The sequence below is a fragment of the Drosophila miranda genome (assembly GCF_003369915.1).
Source record: "Drosophila miranda strain MSH22 chromosome Y unlocalized genomic scaffold, D.miranda_PacBio2.1 Contig_Y1_pilon, whole genome shotgun sequence".
NCBI classification, from domain to species: domain Eukaryota; kingdom Metazoa; phylum Arthropoda; class Insecta; order Diptera; family Drosophilidae; genus Drosophila; species Drosophila miranda.
Genome location: NW_022881603.1, coordinates 10,665,401 through 10,691,595, shown reverse-complemented (window position 1 = coordinate 10,691,595; position 26,195 = coordinate 10,665,401). Strand labels below are relative to the sequence as shown.

General features: G+C 47.9%; 4 protein-coding genes across 4 annotated transcripts; 3 read left to right on the top strand and 1 right to left on the bottom strand.

Annotated features, from left to right (window-relative positions):
• Nucleotides 1-18: 18 nt before the first annotated feature.
• On the top strand, nt 19-1,896 carry LOC117191918 (general transcription factor 3C polypeptide 3-like). Its single transcript, XM_033396667.1, has 2 exons — nt 19-929; nt 988-1,896. Exons 1-2 carry the CDS (start codon nt 57-59, stop codon nt 1,840-1,842), a joined length of 1,728 nt encoding a protein of 575 aa, XP_033252558.1. The 5' UTR covers nt 19-56; the 3' UTR covers nt 1,843-1,896.
• LOC108158454 (spondin-1) lies at nt 1,864-26,195 on the bottom strand. Its single transcript, XM_017290740.2, is given in 6 exon segments — nt 1,864-2,977; nt 3,031-3,256; nt 3,316-3,777; nt 3,846-3,896; nt 3,899-4,254; nt 25,816-26,195. Coding segments are annotated over 6 exon segments (2,313 nt in total). The 5' UTR covers nt 26,003-26,195; the 3' UTR covers nt 1,864-1,946.
• LOC117191915 (protein teflon-like) lies at nt 4,643-5,382 on the top strand. The gene is made up of 2 exons (XM_033396665.1): nt 4,643-4,905; nt 4,968-5,382. The coding sequence occupies exons 1-2, from the start codon at nt 4,665-4,667 to the stop codon at nt 5,369-5,371; spliced, it is 645 nt and encodes a 214-aa protein (XP_033252556.1). The 5' UTR covers nt 4,643-4,664; the 3' UTR covers nt 5,372-5,382.
• Nucleotides 24,566-24,952, top strand: LOC117191916 (protein teflon-like). The gene is made up of 2 exons (XM_033396666.1): nt 24,566-24,684; nt 24,743-24,952. The coding sequence occupies exons 1-2, from the start codon at nt 24,586-24,588 to the stop codon at nt 24,950-24,952; spliced, it is 309 nt and encodes a 102-aa protein (XP_033252557.1). The 5' UTR covers nt 24,566-24,585.

The window sequence follows — 26,195 nt, the reverse complement described above, 5'->3', positions numbered from 1 at the left end:
AGCGTAAAAAAGCGTATCATGCGCTTCGTTGAAATGATGTGTCAAAGCCAGTCGTTATGAATCTAAATGACAGGCGTCTGCCTTTAAAAGGCACCAGCATTAGGCAGGAATTGCCATATCAAATCACTGCTGTAGCTACAAAATTGCCACGTGACAAATTTGAGTCTAAAGAAAACCGCGTTATGTTAACTCAAGCGATCCAGTCTAGTGAAATGAAGCCAGCATTTATCAACCATTTGAGCAGGACAAAAACTTTAGCTTATGTTAGTTTGATTAGGCCAGCGTTAACCTCGTCTACAACCAAATCTGTAGTTAAGGAGAAATCGGTCCTGTCCGCTTTGACAAATCGAAATAGTACTACAAATAGCACTTCTATCACCTCGGTTCCTGCTAGTCTGCGTGAACCATTGGCTAAAAACGAGGCAAAGGCCGAGGCCATAGCCCTTATGAGTCCCATCACCGATGGCGATACCTTCGACTGTCCCGCCTTCGTCTGGCTGCAGAAGGCGGAGTGTCTTCGCCAGCTAAATCGCACCAATGAGGCCATCCAATGCTACCAGAGAGTGGTCCATCTAGCCCCCGTTTGCTACGATGCCAAGTTCACGCTGTCCGCACTTCTGAAACAGCAGGGCCGGCATGAGGAGGCCGTCGAGGCCTTGGAGCAGTCTGGCGAGGTCGAGGGTCAGCCCTTGATTGCTCGCCTGCTCTACGAAATATGCGTAATGTTGAAGCAAATCGGGCGCATCGAAGAGTTTCTGGACGTGGGATATGTTTTGCTCAGTAGACATTCCATCAAGCTGAAAAATCGCGAGGAAATGATAGCGGCGGACAACGGCGGAAGTACCTACAACGCCGAGAGCTTAAAGGCCATTATGCAGATGCGAAGTCTGGCAGCTGGGGAAACGGGATCAACAGAGCCGGAGCTGCAAGTAAAAATACTTACTTGTACGATTCCGAAAGAATTCCATTCAATTGAGTGATCTTTAGGATCCCGGCAAGAGTGCCGCATCAGAGGCCTCCGATCTGACCATCAAGGATGAGTACGATCTGTTTCAGGACCTGATGCGCACGGCCCACACACATGGCATGAGCAGTGCCGCTGAGAAGCTCTGCTTCGCAATGGTCACCACAAAGAGGTTCACGTATTACCATTACGAGATTGAAAGGATTATGATACTGGCCTGCTATTTCAATGACGGTTCCGCCATTGCGTTTTCGTATCTACTTGAACTCATCGCAAAGCAGCCGAACCAGATAAACTTGTGGAACCTGCTCTCCCTGCTCGTCCAGAAGGGGGAGGACATGCGGTACTGCCGCTACATAAGGCGTCTCCTGCATCGCCAGCCCCTTGTCGACCAACAGATGCGTCTCTTCCTGGGCCACTACCATCTCAACTGCAGTTCATTCAAGTACGCTCTCAACGTGTACGTGCCCATGCTGCGCGAGAATCCGGATCCCCTGGTAGCGCTCTCCATAGCCGTCGTCTTCAATCAGTTGGCCCTGCAGAAGAAGGTGCTCCGGAAGTCGGCAGCCGTAGCTCAAGCGGTGGCCTTTGCCGAGCGCTACAAAGAACTCCGGTCTGCTGGCGATGATTTCTGCAGGTGCGCTGCCCAGCAGGAAATCTTCTACAATATCGGATGCATCTACCATCAGGCCAATATACTCCACCTCGCAGTCGAGTTCTACGAAAAGGCCTTGGCCGTGCATCATCCACTGATTGCCGAGTATGAGGACACTCTGGGACTTCAGCACGAGACGGCCTTCAACTTGCATCTCATCTACCGCGCCAATGGCAACCCCTGGAAGGCCCGTCAGTATCTCATGCGTTACTGTGTGGTGTGATATATGTATTTAAGATGAAAATATTGTAATTGTGTTTATTTGAATCTCTGTGGAGACGTACATTGAGTAATTGGTGAGGATTTTTTAGCTTGCCAAAAGATAGGCTAGCAGGCGGGCATAGTGCAGCGACGATGTTTGACCAAACGCTTGGGACAGGACTGGCCGCCATGCTTCGGCTCGCTTATGACAAAGCGATGGCCCTCGGATAAGCCGACGCCGCAGCTGACGCTACAGGCCGACCAATTTTCCCACTCGGACATGATGCAGCCTTTGGGTAGATTGCCATCCTGGTCAGCTGTGCTCGAGGCGGAGCCTGTCATGCTGCAGGTGTGCAGACAGTCGTTCTCCGTAAGGAAGTTGTTCCGGTTTCCACGGCAACCGCCGTAGCTGAACGCATCGCAGCGATGGGTGTGCGGATTGAAGGCGTAGCGCTGGTAGCTGCCGCGGCAAGGACCAGAGTCCGGCTGTTGAACGCAAATGTCCTTGGCCAGCTCCATATTGATGTGGCAGTCCTGCGGGTTAACACACTCCTTCTGTTGATGCAGCTCCATTCGCTGCGTGCAGTTCTCCTTCTCGGGTCCGTTCTCCAGCAACAAGAGACGGGTGCGGATGGTCACGCCGCGACCACAGGTGGCTGAGCACGGGCTCCAATCACTCCACTGTGTGGTGGGACAAGTCGGATCGGGCAGCTCCACTTGCTCGTAGGTGCAGTATGGCCGCATGCACTTGTTCATCTCCACGATGGTGATGTGCGGACAGCGCATGCTACCCAGATGGTTGACAAAGGTGCGAGTCTGCATGGTGATTCCGATTCCGCAGCTGGCAGAACACTCGGACCATACGCTCCAGGGCGATGTCTTGCAGAGACCGGCTCCCTCGCCATTGTCGTTGACCAGTGACTGTGAGTTGGCCAGGTTCTCGCCCTCATCCTCGTCTCGGTCGCGGCTGGGGGATGAGCCGTCGGCGCACTCGGCCACCGCAGCCACACACATCTCCTTGGAAACCAATTGGCGACTGCACTTGGTCTGCTCCGCCTGCTGGGGGTAGACATACTGCCGACTGCGCATTCGGATGCCCTTGCCACAGGTCACAGAGCATGGGCTCCACGTGGAATAGTCGTTAACACGGCACTCAGCTGGGAATAAGAAGACGGAGTTAGCATTAAAATAAAATATGAATGCATCTTACCGCGAGTGTCCTGCTCCTCAGCATCGTCCGACACCTTCAGCTGGAGCGCTTGCAGGAACTCTTTATCGCAGTTACGCGAGACAATCTTCTCTCTGCGCAGATGCAACTTGGCCAGTGGCGTCATCTCGCGGCTCTGCGGGTTGTAGAAAGGAGCACGGGGATCCTCTGGGTACATTGTCGTGATGCGGTACATCCGTACCGGGGGCTGTGTTTCTGAATTGGGCGACTACAGCAGAATGGACATTAGGCAATTGGACGAGGCATCCGAGCAATCTAAGACCTCACCATGTAAGTGATCCCACTGTCAGTGCCAGCATCCCAGGGATACAAATCGAAGTCCAGAGACTCCTTCCAGCTGCAGTCGTCAGTGCAAAGGTCGACGCCACTGATGCCCACGACCCAGTCCGGGGAGGGACCAAACATCGACACCATAGACACCTTGGGATGCTTCCGATCCACGCGGAACTTGGAGGAGGTGTTCTCGTTTACATTCGGATACCAGAGGCCTGCGGCTTTGATCAACGTACGCAGCTTGGGCCCGTTGGCTCGAAGCTCCGTCTCCAGAGCTGCTGGCGATCCCCATTCGGCCAATGAGCGAAAACCGGCAGTCGCAATGTGATTCTCGCCCCAAAATGAGAATTTGGCCTCGTGCGAGGCCCCAATCACGTCCGAAAAGTGGGTCAACCAGATGGCAAATGGATAGTCCTTCGGATGCGTCTCATTCGACCAGATGCCCTCGAAGACAAACTGCAAAGGGACCAGTACAATTGATTATAGTTACCTTGAGGACCGCAACCACTTCCTATTCAACTAACGCTGTACTTGGCCTCGTCGCAGGCGCAACATTCCTTCTGACTCAGAAGTTCTGAGCCGTGGCAGCATCGGGTTTGCGCTGACAGATAACCGCTGACAGTTTGCCGTCATCTGCATACCACGCACGCGGACCCTCGTAAACCATGGCGGAGAGTGCTACGCAGCCAGATCCGGCCTCCGGAGCTACCCACATCACCTGGACTTCCGTCTTGGGCAAGTCATCCGCCTCCGAGACGGTGTTCACACATCGATCATTGAATTGGGTTAGCGAATCACTAAATATCTGGAACCGGCCTACGCGTCGAGGACTGGCCACTTGGGGGCGTCTGGCGCCAGTTTGAGGCTCTGCAGTAATGGTGAAGTGGGTGAAATGTTGCACCTTTGAGTGCGTGCGGGAACCGAGCAGGAGTACTGAAAAAAATTTAAAATTCGCTCTACTTCACTCGATAGTGTCATCTGCAGCTAGGGGAGGAATATATATGAGACGATATATTTTGGTGTATTTCTGAGGGTCGGTCACACTGGATACGAGAATTAGCAGCTGTTGAACATTCGATTTATGAGTTCGCGTTTTGTTGTTCAGTCTTCGTGTTGTTATAAAAATGTCCTCGTTTCTTGATATCCTGGGCGATGGACATGTGAACTTTGAAAAATGTGGGGACGTTGTTGTTTCGCCCAAGGACAACATGGTCGCCATGTTCTGCCATTTCTGCAAAGACATTTTAACTCATCTGCCGGAGTTCCTGAGACACCTTCAGTGGGCCCACAGCGACGTGTTGCAATTCACAAAGGAGCAGAATGTTTACAGAGTCGAGGAACTGATGTCCTTGGAGAGCTCAGAAGATGATGTACAGTCGCAGGCAAACAGCTGCAGCAGCGGCGACTCGGGATTGGCAGGCGAAATGGAAGATGCAGATGGGGAACCAGGATCATCCGAGTGCCTGGTAAATAATTTAGAAATAATGAATGCCCTGGCAGCATTCGATGTGGATGTCGATGGACTGAATAATGTCAGCCACGAACAGTCGTATTCAAAAACTCCTCCGGATTCTCGGACAGAAGGTAAGTCCAGTGCGACAGGTTCATTAACTTACTTTAAATGGTAAATACTTTTGTACCGGTAGATATTGGGGAAAAATGTGCCGCAAGAAATATTCTAGCTGAAGTGGAAGCCATGTTGCTTGAAGATGAGGGCGACATTTCTCCCAGCTCCCAAACTGTCCAGTCAGTACATTGCCGTGCGGAGAGGAAAATCCAGGCAGAACCTATCATAACAGAAACACCCGTCAAGAAAACGTACTGCAAAGTAAACTACACCGAGAAGGAGATAGAGGCCCACAGCTCGAAAGGTTTCCGTCGAGCCCGCAAGCCGGGGAGAGTGGAAAAACCACCGAGCATCTGCGACCTTAAGAGCTACAACATTACCAGACACTCCCGCAAAAGGGAGGCGATCAAACAGCGCCTAAGCAGCGTAAAAAAGCGTATCATGTGCTCCCTTGAAATGATGTGTCAAAGCCAGTCGTTATGAATCTAAATGACAGGCGTCTGCCTTTAAAAGGCACCAGCATTAGGCAGGAATTGCCATATCAAATCACTGCTGTAGCTACAAAATTGCCACGTGACAAATTTGAGTCTAAAGAAAACCGCGTTATGTTAACTCAAGCGATCCAGTCTAGTGAAATGAAGCCAGCATTTATCAACCATTTGAGCAGGACAAAAACTTTAGCTTATGTTAGTTTGATTAGGCCAGCGTTAACCTCGTCTACAACCAAATCTGTAGTTAAGGAGAAATCGGTCCTGTCCGCTTTGGAAAATCGAAATAGTACTACAAATAGCACTTCTATCACCTCGGTTCCTGCTAGTCTGCGTGAACCATTGGCTAAAAACGAGGCAAAGACTTATATGATAAGTCCCAGGCTTAACAAACTGCGATCGAAATTCAATAACTCTCTTAGCTCTAACATTTCTGGTCCACCACAACAATCAAAAACGAGGGGGAACGTTGTGAGTTGCTGCGGACACCGCAACTCTACGGTTATACCCGATACTAAGTCAGTATGGCTCTCCTCCGGCAGACGCCGCTAATGTTAAACGACACGACAAAGAGTGCGTGAGAGACAGAAAATCAGTCTGAGCGTGACGTCGGGCGATGCGTAGCCACTGCAAATTGATTTGTTCCTATTGGCTATAAAAATGATCTGATCTGATCCAGATTCAGCAATCTGATAGATATGGTCATTATCTATGATTCTGCGTTTTTAGTTTTCTCGAATGTGCAATATTGTGGATGCAACAGATTTTCGTCCTTTGTGTGGGCGGAAGGGGGTGGGGCGAAATTTTGAGATACACGTTTTATAGTAAGATCTAACAGGAGTGCGGATACCAAATTTGGTTACTCTAGCCTTAATAGTCTCTGAGATTTGTGGATGCCCCAGATTTTCGTCCTTTGCGGGGGCGGAAGGGGGTGTGGCGAAATTTTGAAACAAACTCGTCTCGGTCCGATATATTAGGAGTGTGGATACCAAATTTGGTTGCTCTAGCTTTTGTAGTCTCTGAGATCTAGGCGCTAATGTTTTACTCTAAGCAAAGCCGCCTATGCTACGTGTGTGTTAGAGAGAGACAGGGCGAGAAAATACGAAATTGTTTTCTTGATGCTGGCTATAATAATAATACGATCCAATTCAGATTCCGCAGTCTTAAAGATATGGTCATTCTCTACAATTCTACGTTTTTGGTTTTCTCATATCTTTAAAATTGTGGATGTCACAGATTTTCGTCCTTGTGGGGGCGGAAGTGGGCGGGGCGAAGTTTTGAAATATTTTTGTAGCAGTGACATATCACAGAAGTCTGGATCCAAAACATCGTTGCTCTAGCTCTTATAGTCTTTGAGCACTAGGCGCTGAAGGGGACGGACAGACCGACTGCTGCTGACAGAGCTGCTGGCGATCCCCATTCGGCCAATGAGCGAAAACCGGCAGTCGCAATGTGATTCTCGCCCCAAAATGAGAAGTTGGACTCGTGCGAGGCCCCAATCACGTCCGAAAAGTGGGTCAACCAGATGGCAAATGGATAGTCCTTCGGATGCGTCTCATTCGACCAGATGCCCTCGAAGACAAACTGCAAAGGGACCAGTACAATTGATTATAGTTACCTTGAGGACCGCAACCACTTCCTATTCAACTAACGCTGTACTTGGCCTCGTCGCAGGCGCAACATTCCTTCTGACTCAGAAGTTCTGAGCCGTGGCAGCATCGGGTTTGCGCTGACAGATTACCGCTGACAGTTTGCCGTCATCTGCATACCACGCACGCGGACCCTCGTAAACCATGGCGGAGAGTGCTCCGCAGCCAGATCCGGACTCCGGAGCTACCCACATCACCTGGACTTCCGTCTTGGGCAAGTCATCCGCCTCCGAGACGGTGTTCACACATCGATCATTGAATTGGGTTAGCGAATCACTAAATATCTGGAACCGGCCTACGCGTCGAGGACTGGCCACGTGGGGGCGTCTGGCGCCAGTTTGAGGCTCTGCAGTAATGGTGAAGTGGGTGAAATGTTGCACCTTTGAGTGCGTGCGCGAACCGAGCAGGAGTACTGAAAAAAATTTAAAATTCGCTCTACTTCACTCGATAGTGTCATCTGCAGCTAGGGGAGGAATATATATGAGACGATATATTTTGGTGTATTTCTGAGGGTCGGTCACACTGGATACGAGAATTAGCAGCTGTTGAACATTCGATTTATGAGTTCGCGTTTTGTTGTTCAGTCTTCGTGTTGTTATAAAAATGTCCTCGTTTCTTGATATCCTGGGCGATGGACATGTGAACTTTGAAAAATGTGGGGACGTTGTTGTTTCGCCCAAGGACAACTGGTCGCCATGTTCTGCCATTTCTGCAAAGACATTTTCACTCATCTGCCGGAGTTCATGAGACACCTTCAGTGGGCCCACAGCGACGTGTTGCAATTCACAAAGGAGCAGAATGTTTACAGAGTCGAGGAACTGATGTCCTTGGAGAGCTCAGAAGATGATGTACAGTCGCATGCAAACAGCTGCAGCAGCGGCGACTCGGGATTGGCAGGCGAAATGGAAGATGCAGATGGGGAACCAGGATCATCCGAGTGCCTGGTAAATAATTTAGAAATAATGAATGCCCTGGCAGCATTCGATGTGGATGTCGATGGACTGAATAATGTCAGCCACGAACAGTCGTATTCAAAAACTCCTCCGGATTCTCGGACAGAAGAAAGGTTCATTAACTTACTTTAAATGGTAAATACTTTTGTACCGGTAGATATTGGGGAAAAATGTGCCGCAAGAAATATTCTAGCAGAAGTGGAAGCCATGTTGCTTGAAGATGAGGGCGACATTTCTCCCAGCTCCCAAACTGTCCAGTCAGTACATTGCCGTGCGGACAGGAAAATCCAGGCAGAACCTATCATAACAGAAACACACGTCAAGAAAACGTACTGCAAAGTAAACTACACCGAGAAGGAGATAGAGGCCCTCAGCTCGAAAGGTTTCCGTCGAGCCCGCAAGCCGGGGAGAGTGGAAAAACCACCAACAGATTTTCGTCCTTTGTGTGGGCGGAAGGGGGTGGGGCGAAATTTTGAGATACACGTTTTATAGTAAGATCTAACAGGAGTGCGGATACCAATTTTGGTTACTCTAGCCTTAATAGTCTCTGAGATTTGTGGATGCCCCAGATTTTCGTCCTTTGCGTGGGCGGAAGGGGGTGTGGCGAAATTTTGAAACAAACTCGTTTCGGTCCGATATATTAGGAGTGTGGATACCAAATTTGGTTGCTCTAGCTTTTGTAGTCTCTGAGATCTAGGCGCTAATGTTTTACTCTAAGCAAAGCCGCCTATGCTACGTGTGTGTTAGAGAGAGACAGGGCGAGAAAAAATGAAATTGTTTTCTTGATGCTGGCTATAATAATAATACGATCCAATTCAGATTCCGCAGTCTTAAAGATATGGTCATTCTCTACAATTCTACGTTTTTGGTTTTCTCATATCTTTAAAATTGTGGATGTCACAGATTTTCGTCCTTGTGGGGGCGGAAGTGGGCGGGGCGAAGTTTTGAAATATTTTTGTAGCAGTGACATATCACAGAAGTCTGGATACAAAACATCGTTGCTCTAGCTCTTATAGTCTTTGAGCACTAGGCACTGAAGGGGACGGACAGACGGACAGACGGACGGACGGACAGACAGACAGGGCTCAATTGACTCGGCTATTGATGCTGATCAAGAATATATATACTTTATGGGGTCGGAAACGATTCCTTCTGGACGTTACACACATCCACTTTTACCACAAATCTAATATACCCCAATACTCATTTTGAGTATCGGGTATAAAAATGTCTTCTCTATTGAAAAACAGTTCAGTAAATGAACTTCCAGCTGTCTTGGAATCTACGAACCATACCAATTTTGATTCGGAACAGCCTTATGTGGTGTCTACGACGATAAAACCATCCATTCGTCCATGCCCCAGTAGGCCAGCTGTTCAGACAGACAGAAACATCTCCCATCAGCCTGTAGCTAGAAGTTCAACCGTGAATATAGAGCGGGTTGATATTCTGCCACCCATCAATATAAAACAGAAGATGAAAATGTCAGCTGTAGGGGTCATGAATCGACTCAGTATGTGCTGGAAGGCGCCTTGCTGATCAGCTGCCTGGACAGCTGACCGCAGAACGGACAAGTGTAGAAGTCAGCCGAGGTCAGGGTTGCTCAATTTTGACAACCTAGAGGGCGTAACCTCCCTATGCAAAAGTGCATGCAAATGACAAGCGGCCAGATCAAGTTTCCGGCTTCGATCTTTTCCTGTGCGACAATCAAGCCAACAAGATGTGTTTTTATACCCGATACTCAAAATAATTAGTATTGGGGTATATTAGATTTGTGGTAAAAGTGGATGTGTGTAACGTCCAGAAGGAATCGTTTCCGACCTCATAAAGTATATATATTCTTGATCAGCATCAATAGCCGAGTCGATTGAGCCATGTCTGTCTGTCCGTCTGTCCGTCTGTCCTTCCCCTTCAGCGCCTAGTGCTCAAAGACTATAAGAGCTAGAGCAACGATGTTTTGTATCCAGCCTTCTGTGATATGTCACTGCTACAAAAATATTTCAAAACTTCGCCCCGCCCATTTCCGCCCTCACAAAGAACGAAAATCTGTGGCATCTACATTTTTAAAGATAGTATAAAACTAAAAACGCAGAATCGTAGAAGATGACTATATCTTCTAGAGTGCAAAATCTGAACAAGATCGTATAATTATTATAGCCAGAATCAAGAAAACAATTTCATTCTTTCTCGCTCTGTCTCTCTCTAACACACAGGTTTCATGGTCGGCTTTGCCAATTGCAAAATATGAGTTCAAGGATCTCAGAACCTATAAGAGCCATAGCAACCAAATTTGGTATCCACACTCCTGTGATATCGGACCTTGACCGTTTCGTGTCCAAATTTCGCCACACCCCCTTCCGCCCCCGCAAAGGACGAAAATCTGGGGCATCCACAAATCTCAGAGACTATTAAAGCTAGAGTAACCAAATTTGGTATCCGCACTTCTGTTAGATCTCACTATAAAACGTATATCTCAGAATTTCGCCCCACCCCCTTCCGCCCCCACAAAGAACGAAAATCTGTTGCATCCACAATATTGCAGATTCGAGAAAACTAAAAACGCAGAATCATAGATAATGACCATATCTATCAGACTGCTGAATCTGGATCAGATCGGATCATTTTTATACCCAAAAGGAACAAATCAATTTGCACTGGCTAAGCAGCGCCCGACATCACGCTCAGACTGATTTTCTGTCTCTCTCGCACGCACTCTTTGTCGTGTCGTTCAATATTAGCGGCGTCTGCCGGAGAGAGCCATACTGACTTAGTATCGGGTATAACTGTAGAGTTGCGGTGTCCGCAGCAACTCACAACGTTCCACCTCGTTTAAACAGTGAAAAGTTTGCCATCCGCGCCGAATTACACTACCTAAAGTAAAAAGTGTGTACAGTGCCGGAAGGTGTATAAGTGTAGCCGTTTCTGCTGGAACAACCTCTTCTGTGGGCGTTCCAACCCAGAGGAACGCCAGAGGCTGGATTAATCTGTGAACACCCACGGATTCCGCTGCCACTGCGGTAAGATAAATGTCGATCCTCATTCTCCGGACGAATATGTAATAGAGGTAACTCGTATTTTTGCGCAGCAAAAGATTTCCTGCGGAAATTGCGGACCAGCTCTTCGGAAAGACGCCGCCTTGCGCGCCCCAGCCTAGCGCGACCCGTGCTAAGGCGCCGCAAGGCACCCCCACGTTTGCGGCACCAAAGAGTGACCAGCAAAGTGGAGTTCTTCGACCCGCCTGGAAATCGCAGGCGTCAGCACATTCATCATTTATCCTGGATCCGCCGAGGGGCCCGTAGATTCCACGTGCCGCATCAACGAGCGATCCACTGCGCCCACTGCTCGTGGGCGGAGATTCTCGTCCCGTTGGCCGCTCCCCGTCCCCAGCCGGCGCACAAGTCGCCCGACGAAGAGTGTGTGCCGACAAAACAAGGCGCGTACGAGCCGTGCCACATTTAAAATATTTATAAACATTGATAGAAATACCGAAAGAAAACTCAATATACCGTTCCCGCTTCCATAGAGACCTGTATTAATAGAGTTTCGTCGACATATAAAAAGATCTCGGTCCGTGGTTAGAAATGGCGCATTAAAGCCGGTGGTGAGGAAAAATTATGGCCCGAGAGATGCCCTGAATAATTAAAATTAATAGTTACGTTTTTTTTGGAGACCAGATGCCAGTTTCCCAATTATCAGTTCCAAAACAGACCAATGAAGTTCCTAATATTTAGCTTTAATTATTAGTATGGCCCGTTCGTATTAAGAATTTATATAAAGTATGGAAAATAGATAGAGGAAATTGTGAGAAACCTAAGAAGTACCGAGAAGAAAAGGAAAAACAGAAATTTAATGGTTCTAGGACTAACTCCGTATGAGGAAAGTCAAAGGTTTCGAAAAATAATAATGTAAACGAAAGGAAGGATAATGTTCTATTTCAGAGTCGCCGGGAGATCGATCTTTCGCCGCCTCGTTTGCTCAAGAAGGTTTAGGAAAAACCGACTTGATAACGCATGTTATCGACGTAGGGAACGCCAGGCCAGTGAAACAAAGACATTTCCCTGTTTCGCCAGCCGTAGAAAAGGCCATGTACTCGGAAATAGACCGAATGATCCAATTGGGAGTAATAGAGGAATCAGACAGCGCTTGGTCCTCGCCAATAGTGTTGGTCTCTAAGCCGGGAAAAATCCGCATCTGTTTGGATTGCCGGAAAGTGAACAGTTTCACGGAAAAGGATGCTTATCCCTTGCCTCAGATTAACGGGATCCTGAGCCGTTTGCCGAAGGCAGAATTCATCTCGAGTATTGATCTGAAAGATGCGTACTGGCAAGTATCGTTGGACGTAAAGTCCCGGGATAAGACGGCCTTTACAGTCCCTGGACGTCCCCTTTACCAATTCAAAACAATGCCTTTCGGGCTGTGCAACGCCACCAGTACCATGTCACGATTAATGGACAAAATAGTTCCTTGTAACCTTCGAAACGAAGTGTTCATCTACTTAGACGATCTGTTGATAGTTTCTTCGAATTTCGAGCGACATCTGGAAGTACTATTAGAAATGGCCAAGCAACTCAGGCGAGCGAAATTAACTATCAACATCGGTAAAAGCCATTTCTGCATGCGTCGAGTGAGGTATTTGGGGCACATAATAGGAGACGGAGGAGTCCGAACCGATCCCGACAAGATAAAGGCCATTGCCGACTTCCCAGTACAGAAAAATCTGAGGGGACTGAGAAGCTTTATAGGAATGTGTGGGTGGTATCGTAAGTTCGTACCAAATTTTGCGTCACTCGCCTCGCCCTTGACCGACGTCATGACAACCAAGAGGAAGTTTGTGTTTCCAAAGGAAGCCATAGAAGCCTTCAATGAATTGAAGCGGTGCCTTTGCGAAGCCCCGGTATTGAGAAGCCCTGATTTTACGAAACCGTTTTACATCCACTGTGATGCTAGCAAAACAGGAGTAGGGGGAGTTCTGGTGCAGCTGTCGGATGAAGGGGACGAATGTCCAATCGCTTATGTCTCGAAAAAACTAAACAAAGCTCAACGAAATTATACCGTAACCGAGCAAGAATGTTTAGCCGCCATAGTATCGCTGAAGAATTTCAGAGCGTACGTGGAAGGACACGAATTCACCGTGATAACGGATCACGCGTCCTTAAAATGGCTCATGTCTAATACCGACCTCAGTTCTCGGCTAGCCCGATGGGCACTAGGATTGCAAAGATACCGTTTTAAAATTGAGCATCGAAAAGGCACACAGAACGTGGTTCCTGATGCCTTGTCGCGGGTTAATGAAGAGATGGTGGCCGCTTTGGAATCACCCGAAGGATCGCTGGTTGATCTTGAATCGACAGAATTCAAGTCACCCGAGTATACCGAGTTAGTTAGCCGAGTAGAAACCAACAGGGATAAGCTGCCTGATTTGAAAACTGACGGCGTCTTCGTATTCCGTCGTGCCGAGCACCTGTCTGGAGAGCAAATCCACGACGAGTATGCCTGGAAGCTCTGGGTACCAAAGAGTTTGGTTCCGGATATCCTAAGTCGAGCTCATAATAGGTCGCTAGCTGCTCACGGAGGAATCCACAAAACGATCGAACGCCTAGGGCGTCACTACTTTTGGCCAGGTTTGGTTTCGGATGTCAAGGCTTATATCAACTCCTGCGACGTGTGTAAAACGACTAAGGCTCCGAATCGCATTCTCCGATTTCCGTTGGGGAAAGCACCAGAAACCCACCGGTTTTTCCAAAGGCTATTCGTTTATTTTTTGGGTCCCTATCCCCGGTCCAGAAGCGGGAATATTGGCATTTTCATTGTGCTCGATCATTTCTCAAAATACGTATTTGTGAAACCGGTGAAGAAAATTAGCGCAGATGTGGTGGTCAAGTACCTAGATGGAGAGTTGTTCATGACATTTGGTGTACCCGAAACTATCGTATCCGATAATGGATCGCTGTTTCGATCTGAAACCTTCCGAAAACTCTTGACTCAGTTCAAGGTAACGCACACCCTGACGGCAGTCCATTCACCTCAGGCGAACGCCTCCGAACGGGTGAACCGTTCTGTGATTGCTGGTATCCGGGCGTACATACGACCCGACCAGAAGAACTGGGACGACTGCTTAAACAGAATAGCGTGTGCGTTGAGATCGGCAAGACATGCCAGCGTAGGAACGACTCCGTATTATATGGCTTTCGGTCAACACATGATTAAAAGTGGTTCGACATATTCGTTATTGAGAAAATTTAACAAGCTAGAGGATCGATCGTTGGTGTTCGATAAGCAAGATTCCCTTGAAATAGTACGCCAAAGCGCTGGAAAGCAAATGCAACGAAGTCACAATCTGAACGAGAAGCGATACAACTTACGGTCCAGCGAAGTAGCGTTTGCAGTAGGCCAAGAAGTGTTTAGGAGAAATTTTAAACAAAGTTGTTTTCAGTCCGGCTACAACGCCAAATTTGGGCCTGCCTTTGTGAAAGCCCGTGTCCGCAGAAAGATAGGAAATTCCTACTACGAATTGGAAGATTTGCAAGGACGCCTGCTGGGTAACTACCACGCAAAGGACATACGACAGTGATAAGTCGCTTCATGTGGTATCAGCCTAGGAGATGTAACCACCCCTAGTCTGATCTGGTGGGGGGCTTTGTAGGGGTCATGAATAGACTCAGTATGTGTTGGAAGGCGCATTGCTGATCAGCTGCCTGGACAGCTGACCGCAGAACGGACAAGTGTAGAAGTCAGCCGAGGTCAGGGTTGCTCAATTTTGACAACCTAGAGGGCGTAACCTCCCCATGCAAGAGTGCATGCAAATGACAAGCGGCCAGATCAAGTTTCCGGCTTCGATCTTTTCCTGTGCGACAATCAAGCCAACAAGACGTGTTTTTATACCCGATACTCAAAATGAGTATTGGGGTATATTAGATTTGTGGTAAAAGTGGATGTGTGTAACGTCCAGAAGGAATCGTTTCCGACCCCATAAAGTATATATATTCTTGATCAGCATCAATAGCCGAGTCGATTGAGCCCTGTCTGTCTGTCCGTCTGTCCGTCCGTCCGTCCGTCTGTCCGTCCGTCCGTCCGTCCGTCCGTCCGTCCCCTTCAGCGCCTAGTGCTCAAAGATTATAAGAGCTAGAGCAACGATGTTTTGTATCCAGACTTCTGTGATATGTCACTGCTACAAAAATATTTCAAAACTTCGCCCCGCCCATTTCCGCCCTCACAAAGAACGAAAATCTGTGGCATCTACATTTTTAAAGATAGTATAAAACTAAAAACGCAGAATCGTAGAAGATGACTATATCTTCTAGAGTGCAAAATCTGAACAAGATCGTATAATTATTATAGCCAGAATCAAGAAAACAATTTCATTCTTTCTCGCTCTGTCTCTCTCTAACACACAGGTTTCATGGTCGGCTTTGCCAATTGCAAAATATGAGTTCAAGGATCTCAGAACCTATAAGAGCCATAGCAACCAAATTTGGTATCCACACTCCTGTGATATCGGACCTTGACCGTTTCGTGTCCAAATTTCGCCACACCCCCTTCCGCCCCGCAAAGGACGAAAATCTGGGGCATCCACAAATCTCAGAGACTATTAAAGCTAGAGTAACCAAATTTGGTATCCGTACTTCTGTTAGATCTCACTATAAAACGTATATCTCAGAATTTCGCCCCACCCCCTTCCGCCCCCACAAAGGACGAAAATCTGTTGCATCCACAATATTGCAGATTCGAGAAAACTAAAAACGCAGAATCATAGATAATGACCATATCTATCAGACTGCTGAATCTGGATCAGATCGGATCATTTTTATACCCAAAAGGAACAAATCAATTTGCACTGGCTACGCAGCGCCCGACGTCACGCTCAGACTGATTTTCTGTCTCTCTCGCACGCACTCTTTGTCGTGTCGTTCAATATTAGCGGCGTCTGCCGGAGAGAGCCATACTGACTTAGTATCGGGTATAACTGTAGAGTTGCGGTGTCCGCAGCAACTCACAACGTTCCACCTCGTTTAAACAGTGAAAAGTTTGCCATCCGCGCCGAATTACACTACCTAAAGTAAAAAGTGTGTACAGTGCCGGAAGGTGTATAAGTGTAGCCGTTTCTGCTGGAACAACCTCTTCTGTGGGCGTTCCAACCCAGAGGAACGCCAGAGGCTGGATTAATCTGTGAACATCCACGGATTCCGCTGCCACTGCGGTAAGATAAATGTCGATCCTCATTCTCCGGACGAATATGTAATAGAGGTAACTCGTATTTTTGCGCAGAAAAATATTTCCTTCAGAAATTGCGGACCAGCTCTTCGGAAAGACGCCGCCTTGCGCGCCCCAGCCTAGCGCGACCCGTGCTAAGGCGCCGCAAGGCACCCCCACGTTTGCGGCACCAAAGAGTGGCGCAAAGTGGAGTTCTTCGACCCGCCTGGAAATCGCAGGCGTCAGCACTCTGATTCATCATTTATCCTGGATCCGCCGAGGGGCCCGTAGATTCCACGTGCCGCATCAACGAGCGATCCACTGCGCCCACTGCTCGTGGGCTGAGATTCTCGTCCCGTTGGCCGCTCCCCGACCCCAGCCGGCGCACAAGTCGCCCGACGAAGGATGTGTGCCGACAAAACAAGGCGCGTACGAGCCGTGCCACATTTAAAATATTTATAAACATTGATAGAAATACCGAAAGAAAACTCAATATACCGTTCCCGCTTCCATAGAGACCTGTATTAATAGAGTTTCGTCGACATATAAAAAGATCTCGGTCCGTGGTTAGAAATGGCGCATTAAAGCCGGTGGTGAGGAAAAATTATGGCCCGAGAGATGCCCTGAATAATTAAAATTAATAGTTACGTTTTTTTTGGAGACCAGATGCCAGTTTCCCAATTATCAGTTCCAAAACAGACCAATGAAGTTCCTAATATTTAGCTTTAATTATTAGTATGGCCCGTTCGTATTAAGAATTTATATAAAGTATGGAAAATAGATAGAGGAAATTGTGAGAAACCTAAGAAGTACCGAGAAGAAAAGGAAAAACAGAAATTTAATGGTTCTAGGACTAACTCCGTATGAGGAAAGTCAAAGGTTGCGAAAAATAATAATGTAAACGAAAGGAAGGATAATGTTCTATTTCAGAGTCGCAGGGAGATCGATCCTTCGCCGATGGAGGAGCATGACTGCGTGAGTACAATCCTGCGCCTTTCGTTTGATTCTGGTAGTTGCGCCCGATCCTAATCTCTCAGAAAAGAAAACGAGGGGGAACGTTGTGAGTTGCTGCCGAGACCGCAACTCTACATTTATACCCGATACTTAGTCAGTATGGCTCTCCTCCGGCAGACGCCGCGAATATTAAACGACACGACAAAGAGTGCGTGCGAGAGAGACAGAAATCAGTCTGAGCGTGACGTCGGGCGCTGCCTAGCCACTGCAAATTGATTTCTTGCTTTTGGCTACAAAAATGATCCGATCTGATCCAGATTCAGCAATCTGATAGATATGGTCATTATCTATGATTTTGCGTTTTGCAATATTGTGGATGCAACAGATTTTCGTCCTTTGTGGGGGCGGAAGGGGGTGGGGCGAAATTCTGAGATATACGTTTTATAGTGAGATCTAACAGAAGTGCGGATACCAAATTTGGTTACTCTAGCTTTAATAGTCTCTGAGATTTGTGGATGCCCCAGATTTTCGTTCTTTGCGGGGCGGAAGGGGGTGTGGCGAAATTTGGACACGAAACGGTCAAGGTCCGATATCACAGGAGTGTGGATACCAAATTTGGTTGATATGGCTCTTATAGGTTCTGAGATCCTTGAACTCATATTTTGCAATTGGCAAAACAGACCATGAAACCTGTGTGTTAGAGAGAGACAGAGCGTTCACTTGTAAGTTTTTATACCCGATACTCAAAATGAGTATTGGGGTATATTAGATTTGTGGTAAGAGTGGATGTGTGTAACGTCCAGAAGGAATCGTTTCCGACCCCATAAAGTATATATATTCTTGATCAGCATCAATAGCCGAGTCGATTGAGCCATGTCTGTCTGTCCGTCTGTCCGTCCGTCTGTCCGTCTGTCCGTCCGTCCGTCTGTCCGTCCCCTTCAGCGCCTAGTGCTCAAAGACTATAAGAGCTAGAGCAACGATGTTTTGGATCCAGACTTCTGTGATATGTCACTGCTACAAAAATATTTCAAAACTTCGCCCCGCCCACTTCCGCCCCCACAAAGGACGAAAATCTGTGGCATCCACATTTTTAAAGATACGATAAAACCAAAAACGCAGAATCGTAGAGGATGACTATATGTTCTAGAGTGTAAAATCTCAACCAGATCGTATAATTTATATAGCTAGAATCAAGAAAACAATTTCATTCTTTCTCGCTCTGCTGCTGGCGATCGGTGTTGCATTACATGACGGAGCTAGGAATGTGATACTCCTTGGTTTTATGTCTAGCTTTGATTGGTCCTCATGAGTGGCGTGATTCTAAAGAATCGATTTCTCGAAAGTGGCGTGATTCTAATGTTGATGAAACAATGTGGTCCATTGTTTATATTATGGGGGGCTCTAGCTTGGAGTATGGGAAGAAACAGTTATTGATTCTTGAGTGGGGGGTCCTGTTACTTGTGTGGATGGGGTGGATGAATTGTACATAAACATAATGTGTATGGGATGTGGGGAATTATGGATATGTCACTATATGCATGTGTTTGTAGTGGGGCGGATCGAAGCTCAACTCTCCCACACCGCAATTGCGGTAGCCGTCATAAGAAATGAAAACCGTTATGTTTAGTGATATATAATTATGTGTGTGTATTTGGTTGGACGGTCGCGCGGTAGAAGCGGGGGTGAAATCGTAACTGCTTAACACTATGCCTTATGGTGCTTTTTCTGCCGTGAGCGCCGTGTGGATCGTGGATTGTGGATCCGAGCGCCCCTCCGAGCGCGCGAGAGCGAGTTGGGACCGGGGTGCACGGAGTTGGCACAGTGCGCGGAAATTTTTTACGGCTGGCCTGAACATCCTCCCCCCCCCCCCCTTGCAGGATTGCAAAGTATAATGGGGTGGCCTATGGCTGGGCGTACGCCCCGGTGTGCTCTGGACTTGACAAGGACGTCGACTCAGTGTCGCTCCACGGTCGGATAGGCGTGAGGATGCGCAAAACGGGGGTTGCTCTTGAGGAATCTGTGGATGGCGCCGTGGTTCCTACGACGGGGCGGCTCGCGGGGAGACGAGTGTGTCGTTCGTCGTGAGCCGATGTAGATGGCGACGGTACAGTCGCGGCTGAGCGGGCTGGACGACGAGGGCGGCGTTTTGCATGGTTCGATTTAGATGGCGACGATGCTCCCGAGGCTGAGCGGGCCGGACGACGAGACGTGGGTACGTAGAGTAGCGTGTGGTTGTTTTTGCCGGAGTGTTGGTGAGCCAGGCAGTTCCCGCAATACTGGTTGATAAGGACAGCTCGGAGTTTCTCTTCGGGGCTCAGGAGAAGAAATTGGTGGTAGGTCCGTAGCGGATGGACTCCTTGGCAGATTCGGAAACGTCGGTTCTCCCTGGTGCGGTTGGCGCGGGGACGTGGGGCCATATCTGGGTGCGGAGAAATAAATTGAAATAAAGGCGTCGAAGACACATTAGTAACGATCTTGGAACGGGTGAGAGGCACATTTAAGACATTGGAAATTGCCGCCCGGTTACATAGTCTGGTGAGGCTATGTTGATCTAAGGACGGATTCACCTTCGAGTTCAGGCTTGAATTCGGACCGGAGCGTAGAGCTTTCATACAGTGCATATTTTGGAAATATTTCCGTCGGTCAGGAGACCGTTCGAGAACTTCTGCGGAGGGAGCTGGAAGGAAATTGCTGTCGTAAAAAGACCCCGAGTCTTCTACCAGTGTGATAGGTCGTCTGGAAATTTGACTCGAGAACGATGAGATTTGATTCATTACCTGAGGCACTGGACCTGTGAGTACCCAGCCGAAAATGGTCTCCTGCCCGAGGAGAGAGCCACAGATGTTGGTCAGTGAGCCACTTAACTGAATGGACGGAAGGATATCCGCTCCAATCAGGATATATATTTGTGAACTCTCATAGAAGGTCGGATCCGCCCATGAGAGGTTCGGCAGGTCTCTCAAGAACCCTTGCGAGATCGGATGCGATGGAATATTCGCGGCCAATTCCGGAATAACGTAGGCTGTGGCATTTAGTTGTAAGCCCGGCTTAGTCGGAGAACGGATGGAAAAACTGCAGAGCTTCTTTGACTGAGCGGATACGGCATTATTTAGGCCGGAGACCTGTGCCTGGATACGTTGGAATGGCAATTTGATCATGTCCACAAGACGTTCTGTAATGAACGTTGCCTCTGAGCCAGAGTCGATCAGAGCGCGGGCGTGGAAAGTTTTTCCCAGGTGGCAAATATTAACCATGGCCGTGCCTAGGAGGACAGCACTCGTACCGGATGCGAAATATGACTGAACGTTTGGATGGGCTTCGGTCGAACTTGGATTTTGTACGCTTGGTACTCGTAGATGTAGCTCGGGCCACGCTGAGGAATTTTGTGCCGTTGTGGAAATCGCCTCGCTGGAGTTTGCTGGATTGCTACGGTGCAGAAGCGTATGGTGCCGGTCTCCACAAATTATGCAATTGTGGGCGCTTTGGCATGCTCGTATCTGGTGGCCCCTTGCAAAGCAGTTCAAACAAAGCTGCTTTTGCTTAATGTAGTCGGAGCGAGCGCCAGCGGGCATTTGAAGGAAGTAAGGGCATAACCGGATTGGATGATACTCTTTGGAGCAGAGATCACACGTGCTCCTCGTTTGATTGACTGTGGTCTCGAACGAGTGGTCACTCCTAGGATAGGGACTTCCTTGAGACCGAAACGGATTGCTTCTCGAATTGTCTGCAGTGCGTATGCTCGCCCTGGAGTGGGCCTGAGTCTCCATGCCTGGATGGTCGTCCTCGGTCACTTCGAGAGACAGGTACCGCTCCGCCAGGAACTTGTCCATGGCGTGCCAGGTGGGAATTTCGGACTTGTGCGTCACGGATTGCTCCCAAAGCTCTAAGGTCGTTTTTTGCAGCTTAGCGGAAATGAGGTACACTAAAACTCCGTCAGCGAAAACGCTGTCTGTGGAGACCTCGGAATGGGTGAGTGTCGTGAGGCACTTGTGGACGGCCCTCTGGAGCTCTTTTAGCGCTGCTGCTGACTCGGTACGGATTTGGGGCAGACTGAAAAGGATCTTCAGCTGGGCCTTGAGTATCAGCCTCTTGTTTTGGAAACGCTCACGGAGGGCGTGCCATGCGGACGCGAAAACCTCGTTCGTAAGTGGAGCCTGTGCCACTATGTCGTGGGCTTCACCGCTGGTCTTTTTGTTGAGGTGGAACAGTTTTTCCACTGGAGCCAACCTTGGGTTTTCTATGTAGATGGCGGTGAACAGGTCTCGGAACGTGGGCCACTGCTGGTAGTCCCCACTGAAAACTTCAGTGTCACATGGAGGGAGGCGGCAACCGCCGGAAGTCGGCACTTGAACGGCCAGTTGCGGCGTGTGAGGGACAGTCGGGGGCTCGAGCTGATCGTTCAGTTCGGCCAGGCATTGCGCGTAGACCGCGTAGCAGTCATCGTACATCTCTTGGACATAAGCTACACCCTCTGGATCCTCTTCCGCCATTGTCACCGAACAGGCCGCGAGCTCCGCGTCCACCTTTGCCCACAGGCTTCGGAGTTGTTCTCGATGGACTTGGGAGAGCGAGCGGGTTGGTGTGCTAGCATCTGGAGCGCTGAGCTTCTGGTCGAAGCGGGTCAGTCTGCTTGCGGCCAAGGCAAACTTAGACTGTGCGGAACTGGCGGCCATAGTGCTAGGAGCCGTGCGAGGGACTCCCGAGGGGAGCAACAAATCCTCGAAGGCATGTGGTGCGTGAGCCCTGGACGTGGTCGGACCTCGCTCAGCTGGGGCCGGACGGGAAGATGTGGGCGTAGTGGCTGAGCCGTTGGAGCTGGGTGGATGGGTCAAACTCAGCGAACTCACCCGCTTAAACTTCTTGCGAGATTTCTTCTCAACAGTGGGCATGTTTTGCTGATGGATCTGCGATAACGCGTAGTAGAGTCGCAAAGGTAGGTGAGCGGAAAAGGCGACGTGGAATTTTTAGAACTACAAACCGTGGATATGCGGTTTTGGTGGAATTTATTGCGATTATGGAATTATGGAAATAGTACACCGTGGCCGGAATATATAGATATAAATACTATGATTGAACTACGGTTGAAAACAATATACTCTCGAAATGCAGGGTAGCGCGTCACTTGGCGTTCCGTTACAGTCAAGCGCGGCACCGAAAAATATTCTCCCAACAACTACCACGCAGGCAAACGGTGGAGAAGCGAAAGCGAAAAGAAAAACGAAAAGAATGCACCGCTGCTGCTGCTTGTATGTATGCATGTATGGTTGTAAGTGCTATGTACCGCGGCTTGGGTTGAAGAGATGTCAAACAACGGGTAAAACGGGGGATAACCGTTTTATATACAATATGTATATTATATAGATGTGCAAGAATATGCTAATTTAAAATGCGTACGTATAGATATGTAAGATAAATATGTACATACATATGTATGTGCAGTATGTATGGATCGTTATTTTGTTGGTAGTATAATTAGTTAAATAAGGAGGCGCAGTGATTTGTTATTTTATTTCCTTATAAAACCGACAAACTATGGAACGTTGAGCATGCACGGAATAAACCACAAAAATAATTGGAAGAATATGCCTTTATGTTTGTTGCCAGCCGCTTGGATTGCGTTGCGATGTGTACATACATGTACATATGTATGTATGTATGTTAGCAACTAAAGCTCAGCTGGTAGCTGGAGAGGTAAGAATATTATTTACACTGGATCGGAAGCTGAACGCAGGAGTTAGCTCGGATCAAATTAAACCTTTGGAGAAGTAGGAAGCCACAACCGTTGGCAGAACGAAGTATGGTTTAATTTGGAGCTAGAGCGAGAACTAAATACATACACATGCATGTATGTACATATGCCACGGGAACTCGGACTGGGATGGAAAACTCGCACAAAATCACTGCACTGTTGTTAGGCACAATCGAAGAGTACTTATCTTGAACTTGGAGCGATCCGCCGATGCTGGCTGGGGTGAGCTTCTCCTTTTGGGGAAGGCGAAGATCCTGCTCGAATGACCAATGTTTGTAGTGGGGCGGATCGAAGCTCAACTTTCCCACACCGCAATTGCGGTAGCCGTCATAAGAAATGAAAACCGTTATGTTTAGTGGTATATATATAATTATGTGTGTGTATTTGGTTGGTCGGTCGCGCGGTAGATCGGCCGTCTGAAGCGGGGGTGAAATCGTAACTGCTTAACTCTATGCCTTATGGTGCTTTTTCTGCCGTGAGCGCCGTGTGGATCGTGGATTGTGGATCCGAGCGCCCCTCCGAGCGCGCGAGAGCGAGTTGGGACCGGGGCGCACGGAGTTGGCACAGTGCGCGGAAATTGGTTACGGCTGGCCTGAACAACATGTACATATATTAGATATAAAGACGTAGCATTAGAAAATTATGCCATCTCCGATTATATTAGCTTTAACCGTTTCTCGAACAAATATATAATGAAATTCAGATAAAGATAAGGTAGAGTGAACTCTGTGCCGGCGTGCGTGTAGCCGCGATCTAGCTGAAGGGGCCGTCTGAAACTTCCAGTTTCGAGGAAGATGGTCATAGGTTGGGTGGGCAAAATGGGCTACCACACTGACATCCGTGGGATAGCAACCGATATCTCCTCCCTTTTTCTCTCCTTTTTCACTCCTCCTTTTCCTCTCATCCCTTCACCCTCTTTTTCTCTCTCTCTCTCTCTCTCTCTCTCTCGCTCTCTCCTCTCCTCCTCCCCTCTCTTCCCAATCCTTTTCGAAGCCTTTTTTTTATCTTTTTGATCGTTCTACCGATAGTTTTCTAGCACTGTATCGTCGCAGCACGCTCAATTCTTGGGAAAACAAGAAAATCGTTAAAATTGTCGTGTGATAACGTTGAAAAGTGGAGACGATCGGCACGAGCAAGAACCACCACCCCAAAGCCGACGAGCTAGAGCCGGAACATTTAAAGCGTGCCCCGCCTTTGCAGATCGCCCCTCCACTTTGTCTCACGTAGACGAGCGTTTTGGGAAAATATAATTAGCTCAAGTGTTGCCAGTCAACAACCATCAGAGTTGAATGCCACAAATAATACAGTGGATCAGCCCCCAAAGCGTCCAGAGCGCAGATCTTCGCTAACGGTCATCTCCAGTAGCCCAATTCAGGCTAAGAAACCCATGACAAGGTCTTCTATGACAAGAGAAAACACATCTCCTGAAAGCTCACGAATTCTTCGTTCAGGAGCAGTTGAAAGTCCTGCAAAAGCCAAGAAACGTACAAAAGACAGTTTTGAAGAAACTAGTTCCTCCAATGAGAAAGGCGATGCAAAACGATCCAAATTAGAGCACAATAGATGCTCCATGAACTTCAGTTTGTCGGCGAGCGTTATAGAGTATATCAGGAGTGATTTGAAAACATCAAAGTTGGATTTAGACAGCCTCCTTCAATAAATACATTCCAGGCGTAATCTAAACCCTTTTTAATCACAGAAAAAGGCCACAAAAATGGGAAGCCCACAGAAGGAGTTTCCTAAACTTCAAATTGGTGTCAAGCCTGAAATGGAGGCTCTGCAAGACGACCTTAGGCTGCTGAAGACGGTTGGGGTAAGCAATAGGTCTTAAAAATCGCATCGTACTCGATTAAGTAACAAATTATTTTCAGTTGCTTGTATTAAAAGATTCCTGCTTTGAGGATAAACTGCCCTTTGAGCAGTCGGAAAACTTTCGTAAAACAGCGGCCAAGTTTAGCATAATCTATCATACGTACGATACAATCTGGAGTTACAGGAAAACAAAGACCATTGGAGTACACCAACGCCTAACCGAGCAGTTGAACTCATTCACCGAAGAGGTAAACAGGGAGATTGACTGACACTTGACCACGAACGAGATAAAACGCATTCTCAACTTAATTAACTCGTGGTATGCGTATCAGATCGATCAGAGGTTCTTTAGGATGGCGACCATTTCGTACAGCGTTGAACACTACATGTTCCTGTTTCACTTTCTGCCAAAGATTAATCCAACTGTGTACTTTTGCGAGTGCTGTGAGGAGATTTTCCCCAACGAAGCGCGCTACAAGAAACATGCCCAGAGTGTACATGCTGTATACGCGTTTACATGCTCCGAGTGTGGTAAATCCTTCAAGCGCCTCTATTTCTCGAGAAACACCTCAAAACAGTACATCTTAAGCCATAACGTGACAAAACATAATTTCTTAGTTTTAGTTTTTTTTAAATTTGTGAACCATTTTGTAGAGCACTCAATGCCATTTAGTGAAATTGTATAGCGAGTGCGCCGATTTGTTTACATAGACGATTTGTTTATCATTCTGTACAAAGGCTTTTATGAGACTGCTACCACTCTTAATTCGTGGGGAGAGTGGTCATAGCAGTCAAGTTCATGAACCGCCTGGACGAGTTCTTATCAAGTTATCTTCTTTTTATCATGTTACGCCTTAATGTAGTTCAAGTCTATTATATTGATTTTTTAGTAGTAATTGAAATCTACCTAATTTCATATTGCCATGTTAAAAATAAAGTACACACTTTTCTATTAATCTCGTATCTACCACCATTTCGTATCAAGTGGAACGTGAATCGAAATTAAAAGATGAAAAACATCTGCTCTGAACTCTGGGCTCTTATCGCTCCACTCTTCTTGCTTGCAGGCCTTAAGTGACCCGAACAGAGCTGATTATGAAACCAGAGGCTACTCTTTACCTTCTCTACTTACAATTATACGTCTTCCCGGGTACATATCCATTGGGTCCATCAGCCACAATTAATTTGTATCCATTGTCACCGCGTGCGCGCCGACCATGAAGCAAGTGGGTGGGCGCACGCGGACAGGCGGAGGCTGCATTAATTGTCTGCCAGACATAAACGAGGCAGGCAAGCAACAGCAGCAGCGATTGCCCCATCTCAGTTTCTTTGTTTCTCGCGTTATCGTTTGACGGTCAAAGTGCTCCGGGTGGACTACTGCGAAGGCGAACAAGCAGCCGCTTCAGGCGAGGCACAACAACTGACTAACCAAGCCGGAGAACCGAGCGATCTTCAAGTCGGGCAGCAGCCCGAAGCCGGATGTCACTCCGGTGATCTCGCGCTTTCTGATTA

Excerpts from the sequence above, each read along its gene's own strand:
- LOC117191915 (XM_033396665.1), top strand. The coding sequence starts at position 4,665 with ATGTCCTTGGAGAGCTCAGAAGATGATGTACAGTCGCAGGCAAACAGC. Across the intron at positions 4,906-4,967 it reads TCCGGATTCTCGGACAGAAG|ATATTGGGGAAAAATGTGCC; the intron begins GTAAGTCCAGTG and ends TTGTACCGGTAG.
- LOC117191918 (XM_033396667.1), top strand. The coding sequence starts at position 57 with ATGAATCTAAATGACAGGCGTCTGCCTTTAAAAGGCACCAGCATTAGG. Across the intron at positions 930-987 it reads CAACAGAGCCGGAGCTGCAA|GATCCCGGCAAGAGTGCCGC; the intron begins GTAAAAATACTT and ends AGTGATCTTTAG.
- LOC117191916 (XM_033396666.1), top strand. The coding sequence starts at position 24,586 with ATGGGAAGCCCACAGAAGGAGTTTCCTAAACTTCAAATTGGTGTCAAG. Across the intron at positions 24,685-24,742 it reads GGCTGCTGAAGACGGTTGGG|TTGCTTGTATTAAAAGATTC; the intron begins GTAAGCAATAGG and ends AATTATTTTCAG.